The sequence below is a fragment of the Mesoplodon densirostris genome, chromosome 4 (assembly GCF_025265405.1).
Source record: "Mesoplodon densirostris isolate mMesDen1 chromosome 4, mMesDen1 primary haplotype, whole genome shotgun sequence".
In the NCBI taxonomy this organism is placed as follows: Eukaryota; Metazoa; Chordata; class Mammalia; order Artiodactyla; family Ziphiidae; genus Mesoplodon; species Mesoplodon densirostris.
Genome location: NC_082664.1, coordinates 136,853,036 through 136,868,339, shown reverse-complemented (window position 1 = coordinate 136,868,339; position 15,304 = coordinate 136,853,036). Strand labels below are relative to the sequence as shown.

Sequence of the window (15,304 nt, the reverse complement as noted above, 5' to 3'; positions counted from 1 at the left end):
TCTGGGACCCCTATAATTCGAATGTTGTTGCATTTAATGTTGTCCCAGAGGTCTCTGAGACTGTCCTCAGTTCTTTGCATTCTTTTTTCTTTATTCTGCTCTGCAGTAGTTATTTCCACTATTTTATCTTCCAGGTCACTTATCCGTTCTTCTGCCTCAGTTATTCTGCTATTGATCCCATCTAGAGTATTTTTAATTTCATTTATTGTGTTGTTCGTCGTTGCTTGTTTCATCTTTAGTTCTTCTAGGTCCTTGTTAACTGTTTCTTGCATTTTGTCTATTCTATTTACAAGGTTTTGGATCATCTTTACTATCATTATTCTGAATTCTTTTTCAGGTAGACTGCCTATTTCCTCTTCATTTGTTAGGTCTGGTGGGTTTTTATCTTGCTACTTCATCTGCTGTGTGTTTTTCTGTCTTCTCATTTTGCTTATCTTCCTGTGTTTGGGGTCTCCTTTTTGCAGGCTGCAGGTTCGTAGTTCCCGTTTTTTTGGTGTTTGTCCCCAGTGGCTAAAGTTGGTTCAGTGGGTTGTGTAGGCTTCCTGGTGGAGGGGACTAGTGCCTGTGTTCTGGTGGATGAGGCTGGATCTTGTCTTTCTGGTGGGCAGGTCCATGTCTGGTGGTGTGTTTTGGGGTGTCTGTGGACTTACTATGATTTTAGGCCACCTCTCTGTTAATGGGTGGGGTTGTGTTACTGTCTTGCTAGTTGTTTGGCATAGGGTGTCCAGCACTGTACCTTGCTGGTCGTTGAGTGAAGCTGGGTACTGGTGTTGAGATGGAGATCTCTGGGAGATTTTTGCCATTTGATATTACGTGGGGCTGGGAGGTCTTTTATGGACCAGTGTCCTGAAGTTGGCTCTCCCACCTCAGAGTCATAGCACTGACTCCTGGCTGCAGCACCAAGAGCCTTTCATCCACACGGCTCAGAATAAAAGGGAGAAAAAGTAGAAAGAAAGAAATAGAGAAAGGGAGGAAGGGATGAAGGAAAGAAGATAAAATAAAATAAAGTTATTAAAATAAAAAATAATTATTAAAATTTTTTTTTAAAAAACGGATGGAAAAAAACCTAGGAGAAATGGTGAAAGCAAAGCTATACAGACAAATTCTCACACAGAAGCATAGACATACACACTCACAAAAAGAGGCAAAGGGGAAAAAATCATAAATCTTGTTCTCAAGGTCCACCTCCTCAATTTGGGATGATTCATTGTCTATTCATGTATTCCACAGATGCAGGGTACATCAAGTTGATTGTGGAGCTTTAATCTGCTGCTTCTGAGGCTGCTGGGAGAGATTTCCCTTTCTCTTCTTTGTTTGCACAGCTCCTGGGGCTCAACTTTGGGTTTGGCCCCGCCTCTGCATGTAGGTTGCCTGTGGGTGTCTGTTCTTCGCTCAGACAGGATGGAGTTAAAGGAGCAGCTGCTTTGGGTGGCTCTGGCTCACTCAGGCTGTGGGGCGGGAGGGGTGCGGATGCTGGGTGAGCCTGCGGCGGCGGAGGCCGGCGGGACGTTGCACCAGCCTGAGGTGCGCCGTGTGTTCTCCCGGGGATGTTGTCCCTGGATCCCGGGACCCTGGCAGTGGCGGGCTGCACAGGCCCCCCGGAAGGGAGGTGTGGATAGTGACCTGTTCTCGCACACAGGCTTCTTGGTGGCGGCGGTAGCAGCCTTAGCGTCTCATGCCTGTCTCTGGGGTCTGCGCTGTTAGCCGCGGCTCGCACCTGTCTCTGGAGCTCCTTTAAGCAGCGCTCTTAATCCCCTATCCTCGCGCACCAGGAAACAAGGAGGGAAGAAAAAGTCTCTTGCCTCTTCGGCAGGTCCAGACTTTTCCCTGGACTCCCTCCCAGCTAACCGTGGTGCACTAACCCCTTCAGGGTGTGTTCACGCAGCCAGTCCTCTCCCTGCGCTCCGACCTAAGCCGGAGCCTCAGCTCCCAGCCCCACCCGCTCCAGCGGGTGAGCAGACAAGCCTCTAGGGCTGGCGAGTGCCGGTCGGCACCGATCCTCTGTGCGGAAATCTCTCCGTTTTGCCCTCCGCACCCCTGTTGCTGTGCTCTCCTCCGTGGCTCCGAAGCTTCCCCCCTCCTCCACCCGCAGTCTCCGCCCACGAAGGGGCTTCCTAGTGTGTGGAAACCTTTCCTCCTTCATGGCTCCCTCCCACTGGTGCTGGTCCCTTCCCTATTCTTTTGTCTCTGTTTATTCTTTTTTCTTTTGCCCTACCCAGGTATGTGGGGAGTTTCTTGCCTTTTGTGAGGTCTGAGGTCTTCTGCCAGCATTCAGTAGGTGTTCTGTAGGAGTTGTTCCACGTGTAGATGTATTTCTGGTGTATCTGTGGGGAGGAAGGTGATCTCCGCGTCTTACTCTTCCGCCATCTTCCCCTCAGTCCATGCACTTGTTTCTTAATGCAATTTGTTACATTTGTGAAGACATCTTTTTTTTTTTTTTTGCAGTACGTGGGTCTCTCACTGCTGTGGCCTCTCCCGCTGCGGAGCACAGGCTCCAGACGCACAGGCCCAGCAGCCATGGCTCACGGGCCCAGCCGCTCCGCGGCATGTGGGATCTTCCCGGACTGGGGCACGAACCCGCGTCCCCTGCATCGGTAGGCGGACTCTCAAGCACTGTGCCACCAGGGAAGCCCAAGACATCTTTAGTAGGGTTTTCTTTCAGAGAGAGTTGCATGTGTTCTAGATGAGTAAATCCCTAAGGGTGGTTTTGCATTTAACTTTATTAGCTTATCAGAGTTTTCACTGGTTCTAATCCAACTTACTATATTAAAGTTATGGCATAGTGTCCCTGTACCATCTGGGTAAGATGAACTTGGACTACACTCCTGTGTGCTCTGATTACTCACAAGAGAATCTTTTCCACACATGGCTCTAGTTTCATTTCCATTCACCTAAGGTTATGGGTAGTGTTTTTGTGGTCTGTGGTTCACAGGTGTAGCCCTTCATGACTCATGTGCATCAGTTTCTAGCTGTTAAGCTGTTTTGGCTTCTGTTCCTGTTTCCTGCTCTCATTTTGAGTTGCTGCTTTATTTTTAGTGCCAGGGTATTTTCCTTGCCTGAGTTTAAGTTTAGCAATATTTCGTTCATTATATTTTATCCAGGATTTCTATGGGTTTTGGAGCAGAAGAATAGCCTTTTGATTTATATCAGCCTGCTATATTGACCAGAAACCTCTAATGGTTACTGTTAAGGAAATGTGAAAAAGCAGGTAAAGGCATCTTGAATACAACTTTAAGTCTTTATTAGATATTTTTATTTTGATTAACTCATCCTAAGATATAAAAATATTTCTTAAAACATCAGACATTTTTAAGAAGGGATATGATACTGCTTTTTTTCTTCCTGGGGGTGGGGTCATCACTGGTTTTTGGTACTTCTGAATCACATATCTAAAAAACCAAGGTATCTCATTTTAAAAATTGCTCTGCATATTTTCTCCATAAAACTTCAGAAGAGCCTAGATAGTCTAGAAATGTGACCTACGAATAGAATTTAAAAGTTACATGCTTTTGAAGATGTTTATTATAATGTTAGCCTTTAAAACTGAGAAGGGGACTTCAACTAACAGGGGGAACAGTTTAGTACATTATGTTAACTTCAACTCTAGAATATTTCATAGCCACTTAAGACACTAATTATAAAAATTATATAGAGATATTCCATCTGTATTGTTATGGCAGAACAGTACAAAATTATGTGTGTGCTTACAGATGAAAATTATAAGGGAATTTTAAAAATGATTGGATGATGGTGGTAGGATGATGAGCAATTTTTTCTTTAAAAACGGTTTCCCTCAATGGCATTGCTATTCTTACAGTCTTAATGGGACTAAATAGTATTCCTATTCTTTGCTAGATTCCAAATAGATTGAAAAAAAAAGGAGTGGCAGGTGTAGGTCAAAGTAATCACCTATATTCCTGATGAAGCTGATATTGAAGTATGTAGCTGAGTTATGAGCCACCTCAGGTCTGCTCACTAAACCCCAGATATACCTCCCCAGTCACCTGAACACCCCTGATGAAATCAGCCCCCTCCACACCCCACCCCACTCCTGTTCCCAATTGGAGTTGATCCCAAGAACATGGAGAGTGGAACTGAGTTGAACCCACCCAGTTTATTCTTCCCAAATAAATCATTCTACCTGAAGTAATGGCCAGGGAGAGGCTAGGAGTTACATGGTTTGAACTTCCACCAGAAAGAAGAAGGATCATGGGGATTTGGAGATAATCTTTGTAATAGTTGTGTTAATTTTCTAATAAAAATGTCATGTGTATGTTTTGGCATTTATTGATTAGCTAAATTGTAGTTATTGAAATTTAATTACTTTTATTTTTGTGTTACAATCTTCAGTCTATCACAATTATTATTTTCTGCTTTTAGGCGTTTAAATGCAGAATTAGAGGCAAAAACGGCTGATCTGGTTCGACAAGCTAATGAAGTAATAGTAAGTGAATGTACAATTAATAGTAATTCCATGTAAGTGCTAGTTTTTTAACTTTTTAATTTGATGTGTAACATACATACAAAAAGTGCCCAAAGCATAAATTTTCAGCTCAATGAATTATCATAAATTGAACATCAATATATGCATAAGTATGTGTATACATGCATGTATATGTTTTTGATAAGCACACTTTTTTAAAAAATTTATTTACTTTTGGCTGCCTTGGGTCTTCGTTGCGGTGCGTGGGCTTCTCATTGCACTGGCTTCTCTTGTTGCAGAGCATAGGCTCTGGAGCATAGGCTCAGTAGTTGTGGCACAGGGGCTTAGTTGTTCCACGGCATGTGCCATCTTCCTGGACCAGGGCTCGAACCTGCGTCCCCTGTGTTGGCAGGCAGATTCTTAACCACTGTGCCACCAGGGAAGCCCAGCACACATTTTCTAAAAGCCACTGAAAAAGTGTTTTCCATTTAGATATTCCAGTCATCTAATTAATAGGAACATTAATATTGAATAGTATTTCCCACTGTTTTAAGATTAATGTTTGCAAATAGCTATATAGAATTAGTACTGGTAATTCAGTAAGGATAGAAATAAACTGGTCTCTGGACAGAAGCTGAATAAAGGTTAACAAGTACCATTAATGCTCAGATGGTAATCTGTTTCTTAAACTCTGCAGTTGGATGTAACTCAGATTCTTAGGGCTAGACCATAATCAGATTTATAGTCAGGAAAAATGTAGTGAGGTTACATCACTAGACAATGTAAGCATATTTGCCCCATTCTGGCTACCAAATTGGTTATTCCTACTTTAAGCATCCCTCCCTAAGTATCAGCATTCCCAATATTAGTTGATAGGATATAGTAATATTCCTTAGAGGAATAAAGTAGCTGCTTTCAAACTTTTTAAATTTTTTATTCTAATTCATTTATAATTCTCTTTCATTTAAATCCCACCCCCACCCCAGGTTGGAGTTGATGGAGGCAGGGAAGAATAGGCAATATTTTAATGTCTTAGATCCATCATTATTTGTTAGTTTAGGAATGAGAATATTTAGATAATGGTTACAGATTTACTAGTTGCATCTGTAATTAAATATTTTACTAAAAAATAAACATTACATCTTTTAGTTTTTGTCAGTGTCTGAAGAGCAGGAAAATAATTTTTCTGAAAATAATGTTCAGAAATTCAACATTATAGTAGAGTGAGTGATTCATTATGTATTCTGATCAGAGTCCTCTAATGGATATAACTTTTGCCACGTTGAATTTTTGTTTTTTTCACTTTCATATTAATACATCTTCTCCAAAAGCTTTCACTCTTAGTGCTTCATTTTTAGCACTTTCATTTGTATGTGGTCATCTTAACATTGAAGTTTTTATGATTTGAGACAAGTTTTTCTATCCATTAAATGGATTTATGTTTCTACTTCTTGTGAATCTTATTTCCTTTGCATGTTACAGAAGATGGAAGCTCTAATGTAGTTGGGAAGCAGGTGTCAGCTAAGACCATATAAAGGCATTGGCATTCTTACAATTTTGCCTTAGAACTGACTCTTTTAACCAAGAATGAATGAAAGGGTGAAACTACATCGTTACAGATCTTATTTTGATACCATAGCTTTTAGAATTCTGTGCTTTGATTTTATAGAAATTGTGGACAACTCTGAAATAATTAATGATCAGAAAGGCACTTGAATATATCCTAGTTTTGTGCGTTATTTTCCTATATGACTTTGTTTTATTTAACTAGAGAGATCAACAAGAAGCACGATCTCAGTCTATTTCAACACAAATTAAATCATATGAAGAGGAAGATGATGACAGTTTAAGGTAAGTCCTAAATTCCCAAACACCTTAAAATTTTTTTCTTTTTACTGGGTAAATGCTTTAAGATTGTTTTCTGTTTTTTTTAAATTAAGGTATATTTGACATACAACATTATATTGGTTTTAAGTGTACAACACAGTGATTCAGTATTTGTATATATTGTGAAATGATCACCACAGTAAGTATAGTTACTATCCATTACCATACATAGTTACAGAATCTTTTTTCCCTGTGATGAAAACTTTTAAGATCTACTTTTTTAGCAGCTTTCAAATATGCCATTAGCATTATTAAGTATAGTCTCCATGCTGTACATTACATCCCCATGACTTACTTATTTTATAATTGGAAATTTGTACCCTTTGACTCCTTTCACCTATTTCGCCTGCTCCCAACCAACCAGCCTCTGGCAACCATCAATCTGTTCTCTGTATCTACAGGCTTGTTTTTATTTGTCTGTTTTTAGATTCCACGTACAAGTGAGATCACTTATTTGTCTTTGTCTTTCTCTGACTTATTTCACTTAGCATAATGCCCTTGAGGTCCATCCATGTTGTCAAAATGGCAAGACTTCATTCTTTTTTTATGGCTCAGTAATAGTTATATATACATAAATATCATTTTATATAATACTTAAACATATATATATATATATATATATAAGCACATGTTCTTTTCTCATTCATCCATTGATGGACATTTAGGTTGTTTCCATATCTGGCCTATTGTAAATAATGTTGCAGTGAACATGGAGGTGCATATATATAAAAAAATAAGTGTTTTCATTTTCTTCAGATAAATACCCAGAAGTGGGATTTCTGGATCATATGACAGTTCTGTTTTTAATATATTTTTTCTTTTTTCTTTTAATAGATCTTTATTAGCATATAATTGCTTCACAATACCATGTTAGTTTCTGTTGCACAACAAAGTGAATCAGCCATATGCATACATGTATCCCCATATGCCCTCCCTCTTGAGCCTCCCTCCCATCCTCCCTATCACACCACTCTAGGTTATCACATAGCACTGAGCCCATCTCCCTGTGCTATGCTGCTGCTTCCCACCAGCCAACTGTTTTACATTTGGTAGCATATATATGTCGATGCTACTCTCACTTCACCCCAGCTTCGCCCTCCTACCCCATGTCATCAAGTCCATTTTCTATGTCTGCCTCTTTATTTCTGCCCTGCAACTAGGTTCATCAGTACCATTTTTTTCTTAGATTCCATATATACGTGTTAGCATACAGTATTTGTTTTTCTCTTTCTGACTTACTTCACTCTATATGACAGACTCTAGGTCCATACACCTCACTACAAATAACTCAATTTCATTTCTTTTTATGGCTGAGTAATATTCCATTGTATATATGTGCCACATCTTCTTTATCCATCCCTCTGTCGATGGACACTTAGGTTGTTTCCATGTCCTGGCTACTGTAAATAGTGCTGCAGTGAACATTGTGGTGCATGTCTCTTTTTGAATTATGTTTTTTTCAGGGTATATACCCAGCAGTGGGATTGCTGGGTCATATGGTAGTCCCTTGCACATATGGTCACCTTATCTTTGATAAAGGAGGCAGGAATGTACAGTGGAGAAAGGACAGCCTCTTCAGTAAGTGGTGCTGGGAAAACTGGACAGGTACATGTAAAAGTATGAGATTAGATCACTCCCTAACACCATACACAAAAATAAGCTCAAAATGGATTAAAGACCTAAATGTAAGGCCAGAAACTATCAAACTCTTAGAGGAAAACATAGGCAGGACACTCTATGACATAAATCACAGCAAGGTCCTTTTTGACCCACCTCCTAGGGAAATGGAAATAAAAACAAAAATAAACAAATGGGACCTAATGAAACTCCATTTTTAGTTTTTTAGGGAACCTCCATACTGTTTTCCATAGTGGTTGTATCAATTTACATTCCCACCAACAGTGTAGGAGGGTTCCATTTTCACCACACCCTTTGCAGCATTTATTGTTTCTAGCTTGTTTGATAATGGCCATTCTGACCAGCGTGAGGCGATACCTCATTGTAGTTTTCATTTGCATTTTTCTAATAATTAGTGATGTTGAGCATCTTTCATGTGCCTCTTGGCCATCTGTATGTCTTCCTTGATGAAATGTCTATTTAGGTCTTCTGCCCATTTTTTAACTAGATGGTTTGTTTTTTTGATATTGAGCTCCATGAGCTGTTTGTATATTTTGGAGATTAATCCTTTGTCTGTTGTTTCATTTGCAAGTATTTTCTCCCATTCTGAGGGTTGTCTTTTTGTTTATGGTTTCCTTTGCTGTGCAAAAGCTTTTAGGTTTAATTAAGTCCCATTTGTTGATTTTTATTTCTGTTACTCTAGGAGGTGGGTCAAAAGAAATCTTGCTGTGGTTTATGCCAAAGAGTGTTTTTCCTATGGTTTGATCTAAAAGTTTTATAGTGTCTGGTCTTATATTTAAGTCTTTAATCCGTTTGGAGTTTATTTTTATGTATGGTGTTAGGTAGTGTTCTAATTTCATTCTTTTACATGTAGCTGTCCAGTTTTCCCAGCGCCACTTATTGAAGGGGCTGTCTTTTCTCCATTGTATGTTCGTGCCTCCTTTGTCGTAAATTAGGTGCCCATATGTGTGTGGGTTTATCTCTGGGCATTCTATCCTGTACCATTGATTTGTATTTCTGTTTCTCTGCCAGTAATATACTGTCTTGATTACTGTAGCTTTGTGGTATAGTTTGAAGTTGGGGAGCCTGATTCCTCCAACTCCGTTTTTCTTTCTCAAGATTGCTTTGGCTATTCGGGGTCTTTTGTGTTTCCATACAAACTGTAAGTTTTTTGTTCTAATTCTGTGAAGAATGCCATTGGTAGTTGATAGGGATTGCATTGAATCTGTACATTGCTTTGAGTAGTATAGTCATTTTCACAATATTGATTCTTCCAATCCAAGAACATGGTATATTTCTCCATCTGTTTATGTCATCTTTGATTTCTCTCATCAGTGTTTTATACTTTTCTGAGTACAAGTCTTTCACCTCTTTAGGCAGGCTTATTCCTAGGTATTTTATTCTTTTTGTTGCATTGATTGGTAAATGGGAGTGTTTCCTTAATTTCTCTTTCTGATTTTTTGTTGTTGGTGTATAGGAATGCCAGAGATTTCTGTGTATTAATTTTTTTTTTTTTTTTTTGCGGTACACGGGCCTTTCACTGTTGTGGCTTCTCTCATTGTGGAGCACAGGCTCCGGACGTGCAGGCCCAGAGGCCATGGCTCATGGGCCCAGCCGCTCCGCAGCATGCGGGATCCTCCTGGACCGGGGCACGAACCCACGTCCCCTGCATTGGCAGGTGGACTCTCAACCATTGCACCAGAAGGGAAGCCCTGTGTATTAATTTTGTATCCTGCAACCTTACCAGATTTATTGATTAGTTCTAGTAGTTTTCTGGTGACACCTTTAAGATTTTCTATGTATAGTATCGTGTCATCAAAAAATAGTGACAGTTTTACTTCTTCTTTTCCAATTTGTATTCCTTTTACTTCTTTTTCTTCTCTGATTGCCATGGCTAGGACTTCCAAAACTATGTTGAATAATAGTGGTGAGAGTGGGCATCCTTGTCTTGTTCTTGATCTTAGAGGAAATGCTTTCAGTTTTTCACCATTGAGAATGATGTTTGCTGGGGGTTTGTCATATATGGCCTTTATTATGTTGAGGTAGCTTCCCTCTATGCCCACTTTCTGCAGAGTTTTTATCATAAATAGGTGTTGAATTTTGTCAAAAGCTTTTTCTGCATCTATTGAGATGATCATATGGTTTTTATTCTTTAATTTGTTAATATAGTGTATCACATTGATTGATTTGCGTATATTGAAGAATCCTTGCATCCCTGGGTTAAATCCCACTTGATCATGGTGTATGATCCTTTTAATGTGTTGTTGGATTCTGTTTGCTAGTATTTTGTTGAGGATTTTTGCATCTATATTCATCAGTGATATTGGTCTGTAATTTTCTTTTTTTTGTAGCATCTTTTTCTGGTTTTGGTATCACACTGATGGTGGCCTTGTAGAATGAGTTTGGTCGTGTTCCTTCCTCTGCAATTTTTTGGAAGAGTTTGAGAAGGATGGGTGTTAGCCCTTCTCTAAATGTTTGATAGAATTCACCTGTGAAGCCATCTGGTCCTGGACTTTTGTTTGTTGGAAGATTTTTAATTACAATTTCAATTTCATTACTTATGATAGGTCTGTTTAATTCTTCCTGGTTCAGTCTTGGGAAATTGTACCATTCCAAGATTTTGTCTGTTTCTTTGTGGTTGTCCATTTTATTGGAATATAGTTGTTTGTAGTAGTCTTTTATAATTCTTTGTATTTCTGCAGTGTCAGTTGTGAATTCTCCTTTTTCATTTCTAATTTTATTGATTTGCATCCTCTCCCTTTTTTTCTTGATGAGTCTGGCTAATTTTTTCTCAATTTTGTTTACCTTCTCAAAGAACCACCTTTTAGTTTTATTGATCTTTGCTATTCTTTATTTCTATTTATTTATTTCTACTCTGATCTTTATGATTTCTTTCCTTCTACTGACTTTAGGTTTTCTTTGTTCTTCTTTCTCTAGTTGTTTTAAGTGTAGGCTAGATTGTTTATTTGAGATTTTTCTTGTTTCTTGAGGTGAGATTGAATTGCTTTCAACGTCCTTCATAGAACTACTTTTGCTGTGTCCCATAGGTTATGGGTCGTCATGTTGTTGTTGTCATTTGTTTCTATGTATTTTTTATTTCTTCTTTGATTTCTTCAGTAATCTCTTGGTATTTATTAGAGCACTGTTTAGCCTCCATGTATTTGTAGTTTTTACAGTTTTTTTCCTGTAACTGATTTCCAATCTCATAGCACTGTGGTCAGAAAAGATGCTTGATACAATTTCAGTTTTCTTAAATTTTCCAAGGCTTGATTTGTTACCCAAGATGTGATATATCCTGGAGAATGTTCCATGTGCACTTGAGAAGAAAGTGTATTCTGCTGCTTTTGTGTGGAATGTTCTGCAAATATCAATTAGATCTATCTGGTCTATTGTGTCATTTAAAGCTTTGTTTCCTTATTTATTTTCTGTTTGGATGATCTGTCCATTGGTATAAGTGGGTGTAAAATCCCCTACTGTTGTTATGTTACTGTTGATTTCTCCTTTCATGGTTGTTAGCATTTGCCTTATGTATTGAGGTGCTCCTAAGTTGGGTGCATAAACGTTTACAATTATTGTATCTTCTTCTTGGAATGATCCCTTGATCATTATGTAGTGTCCTTCTTTGTCTCTTGTAATGATCTTTATTTTAAAGTCCATTTAGTCTGATATGAGAATTGCTACTCCAACTTTCTTTTGATTTCCATTTGCATGGAATATCTTTTTCCACCTCCTCACTTTCAGCCTGTATGTGTCCCTAGGTCTGAAGTAGGTCTCTTGTAGGCAACATATATATGGATCTTGTTTTTGCATCCATTCATCCAGTCTGTGTCTTTTGGTTGGGGCATTTAATCCATTTACATTGAAGGTTATTATCAATATGTATGTTCCTGTTACCACTTTCTTAATTGTTTTGGGTTTGTTTTTATGGGTCTTTTTCTTCTCTTATGTTCTCGCTTAGAGAAGTTTCTTTAGTGTTTGTTGTAAAGCTGGTTTGGTGGTTCTGAATTCTCTTAGCTTTTGCTTGTCTGAAAAGCTTTTGACTTTTCCATTGAATCTGAATGAGATCCTTGCTGAATAGAGTAATCTTGGTTATAGGTTTTTCTCTTTCATCACTTAAGTATATCCTGCCACTCCCCTCTGGCCTGCAGAGTTTCTGCTGAAAAATCAGCTGATAACCTTATGGGGATTCCTTTGTATGTTATTTTTTGTTTTCCCCTTGTTGGTTTTAATATTTTTTGTTGAATTTAATATTTGTTAGTTTGATTAATATGTGTCTTGATGTGTTTGGTTTATCCTATATGGGACTCTCTGTGCTTCCTGGACTTGGGTGACTATTTCCTTTCCCATGTTTGGGAATCTTTCAACTATAATCTCTTCAAATATTTTCTGAGACCCTTTCTTTTTCTCTTCTTCTTCTGGGACCACTATAATTCAAATGTTGGTGTGTTTAGTGTTGTCCCAGAGGTCTCTGAGATTGTCTTCCATTGTTTTCATTCTTATTTCTTTATTCTGCTCCTCGGCAGTTATTTCCACCATTTTTTCTTCCAGCTCACTTATTCATTCTTCTGCCTCAGTTATTCTGTTTTTGATTCCTTCTAGTGTATTTTTCATTTCAGTTGTCGTGTTGTTCATCTCTCTTTGTTTGTTCTTTAGTTCTTCTGGGTCTTTGTTAAACATTTCCTGTATTTTCTCAGGCCATGCCTCCATTCTATTTCTGAGATTCTAGGTTATCTTTACTGTCATTACTCTGAATTCTTTTTCATGTAGATTGCCTATTTCCTCTTCATTTATTTGGTCTTGTAGGTTTTCACCTTGCTCCTTCATCTGTGTGATTTTTTTTTTTTTTTTTTATGAGTGGGATTGTGTTCCTGTCTTACTGGTTGTTTGGCCTGAGGCTTCCAACACTGGAGTTTGTAGGCTGTTGGGTAGAGCTGGGTCTTGATGCTGAGATGATGAACTCCAAGAGACCTCACTCGGATCAGTGTTCCCTGGGGTCTGAGGTTCTCTGTTAGTGTGCAGTGGTTTGGACTCAGAGCTCCCACCGCAGGAGCTTCGGCCTGACCCCCAGGTTCATGAACCAAGATCCCACAAGCCACCTGGGGCAGAAAAGAAAAAGAAGAACAATAACGAAGTCAAAAAATCAGACTAGGAAACTAACAGATATGTTAGGAAGAATATAAAAATATATATATATAGATGAATCAACAACCAGAAGGTACATCAGTACCACAATAGTAAAAAGAGGAGGAGGGAAAAGAGAAAAAAAAAAGGTCGGGGGGAAGGCCTTGGCTGTGGAGAGCAGGGCCTAAGCAAGGGTAAGGTTTGGGCAGTGGGCAGGGCCTGTGCTCAGGACCCACAGGGCTGGAAAAGGCCCTGGGGGCTGGGAGGGTGGCTTAGGTTCAAGGAACAGAAGGGACCCAGGCATGACCTCCACCCCTGGTCTCAGAGGGCAGGGTACCTCATCTGGGAGCCCAGCAGGCTTCCTGGGCTCGATTGAGCAGCCCAAACACCCTCCTCTCCTCTCCTCTCCTGCTCCTCCGGTCTGGGGTCTGGGAGGGCCCCTCCTACCTGCCTCTCCTGATCTCCCCGGCCTCCCTCCTATGCCCCCAGGACCAATGTGGCGGGGCGGGGAAGGGGGAGCCTTGGAGGGCAGGGGGCCAGCCTGGGATCTCAGCAGGCTTCCCATGCCCAAGCGGGCGGGGCAGTCGCCCTCTGCTCCTCCTGGAGGGCCCCTCCCACCTGCCTCTCCTGTTCTCCCCTTGGCCTCCTTCCTATGCCCCTAAGGACCCACGTGACCTGGAGGGGGGCTTTGGAGGGCTGAGGATTGGCCTGGGAGCTCAGCAGGCGTCCTGGGCCCAAGTGGGTGGGGCAAATGCCATCAGCTCCTCTCCTCCTCCTGCAGGGTGCCTCCTGCAGCGCCCCTCCCACCTGCCTCTCCTGATCTCCCTGGCCTTCCTCCTATGCCCACAAGGACCCACTCAGCCTGGAGGGGGCTTGGAGGGCAGGGGATTGGCCTGGGAGCTCAGTAGACTCCCTGGCTTGAGTGGGCCAGGTTATCGCCCTCCAGTCCTCTCCCACTCTTCCTCTTCCCGGAGAGTCCCTCCCACCTGCCTCTCGTGATCTCCCTGCCCTCAGGGCCACCGATCTTGTCTGGCCTCCACTTCTCCCACCTCAGTCCCCCTACATCCTACCAGTTCACTCTGGGGTTCCTCCCATCTCCTCGGGGGTCAGAGTCCCCCACCAGCAGCAGGCAGGCACCCTATTTGTGGGGAGACACTAACTTTGCATCTTTCCACACCACCGTCTTGACTCCTCCCCGCTCTGTTTTTAATTTTTGAGGAACTTCCATACTGTTTTCCATAGAAGATGTACCAAATTATGTTCCCAACAGTGTGCAAGGGTTCCCTTTTCTCCACAGCCTTGCCAGCATTTGTTATCTCTTATCTTTTGATAATAGCCATTCTTACAGGTGTGAAGTGATAGCTCATTGTGGTTTTGATTTACATTTCCCTGATGATTAGTGATATTGAGCTTCTTCTCGTGCATCTGTTGGCAATCTGTTTGTCCTCTTGGGAAAATGTCTGTTCCATTTTTGCCCATTTTTAAATCCAATTGTTTGTTGGGTTTTTTTAATTGACTTTTATGAGATTTTTAAAATATATTTTTAATAGTAACCCTGTATCAGATACATGATTTGCAAATATTTTGTCCCATTCAGTAACTTACCTTTAGTGTTGTTGATGCTTTCCTTTGCTGTGCAGAAGCTTTTTAGTTTGATGTAGTCCCATGTGTTTATTTTTGCTTTTGTTGCCTTTGGTTTTGGTGTCAAATCCAAAAAAAATAATCACTAAGACTGATGTCAAGGAGCTAGCCACCTATATTTTTCTTTTAGGAGCTTTATGGTTTCAGGTTTTACATTCAAATGTTTAATCCATTTGATTTTACTTTTGTGTATGATGTAAGATAACAGTCCATTTTCTTTTTTTTACATGTGGCTGTCCATTTTTCCCAGCACCATTTATTGAAGAAACTATCCTTTCCCCTTTGTATATTCTTGGCTCCTTTGTCATAAATTAATTGAGCTTATATGAGTGAGTTTATTTCTGGGCTCTGTATTCTGCTCCATTGATCTATGTGTCTGTTTTCATGCCGATACCATACTGTTTTGATTACTATAGCTTTGTATAATAGCTTGAAATCGGGAAAATGCCATTTTTCTTGGATAGTGTATGTAGATCTGTTATTATATAATATCTTTTTACGTGTAAGTATTAGAAATCTATAATTTGAAGAATAAGGTAAGTTATAAAATACTAATAATTGGGGGCTTATACAAGTCAGACACAATGTAAACCTTTTACCTATTTTATCTCATTT

At 40.1% G+C, this 15,304-nt stretch overlaps 1 protein-coding gene across 3 annotated transcripts in view; it reads left to right on the top strand.

The window, feature by feature from the left end:
• Window positions 1-15,304, top strand: part of TEX9 (testis expressed 9) — a 224,105-nt gene that overhangs the window by 149,235 nt on the left and 59,566 nt on the right. For all 3 annotated transcript variants that reach the window (XM_060097302.1, XM_060097303.1, XM_060097304.1), the window contains 2 exons: window positions 4,381-4,444; window positions 6,195-6,274. In XM_060097302.1, coding sequence (XP_059953285.1) covers window positions 4,381-4,444; window positions 6,195-6,274 — 144 coding nt within the window. The remainder of the gene's footprint in view (window positions 1-4,380; window positions 4,445-6,194; window positions 6,275-15,304) is intronic.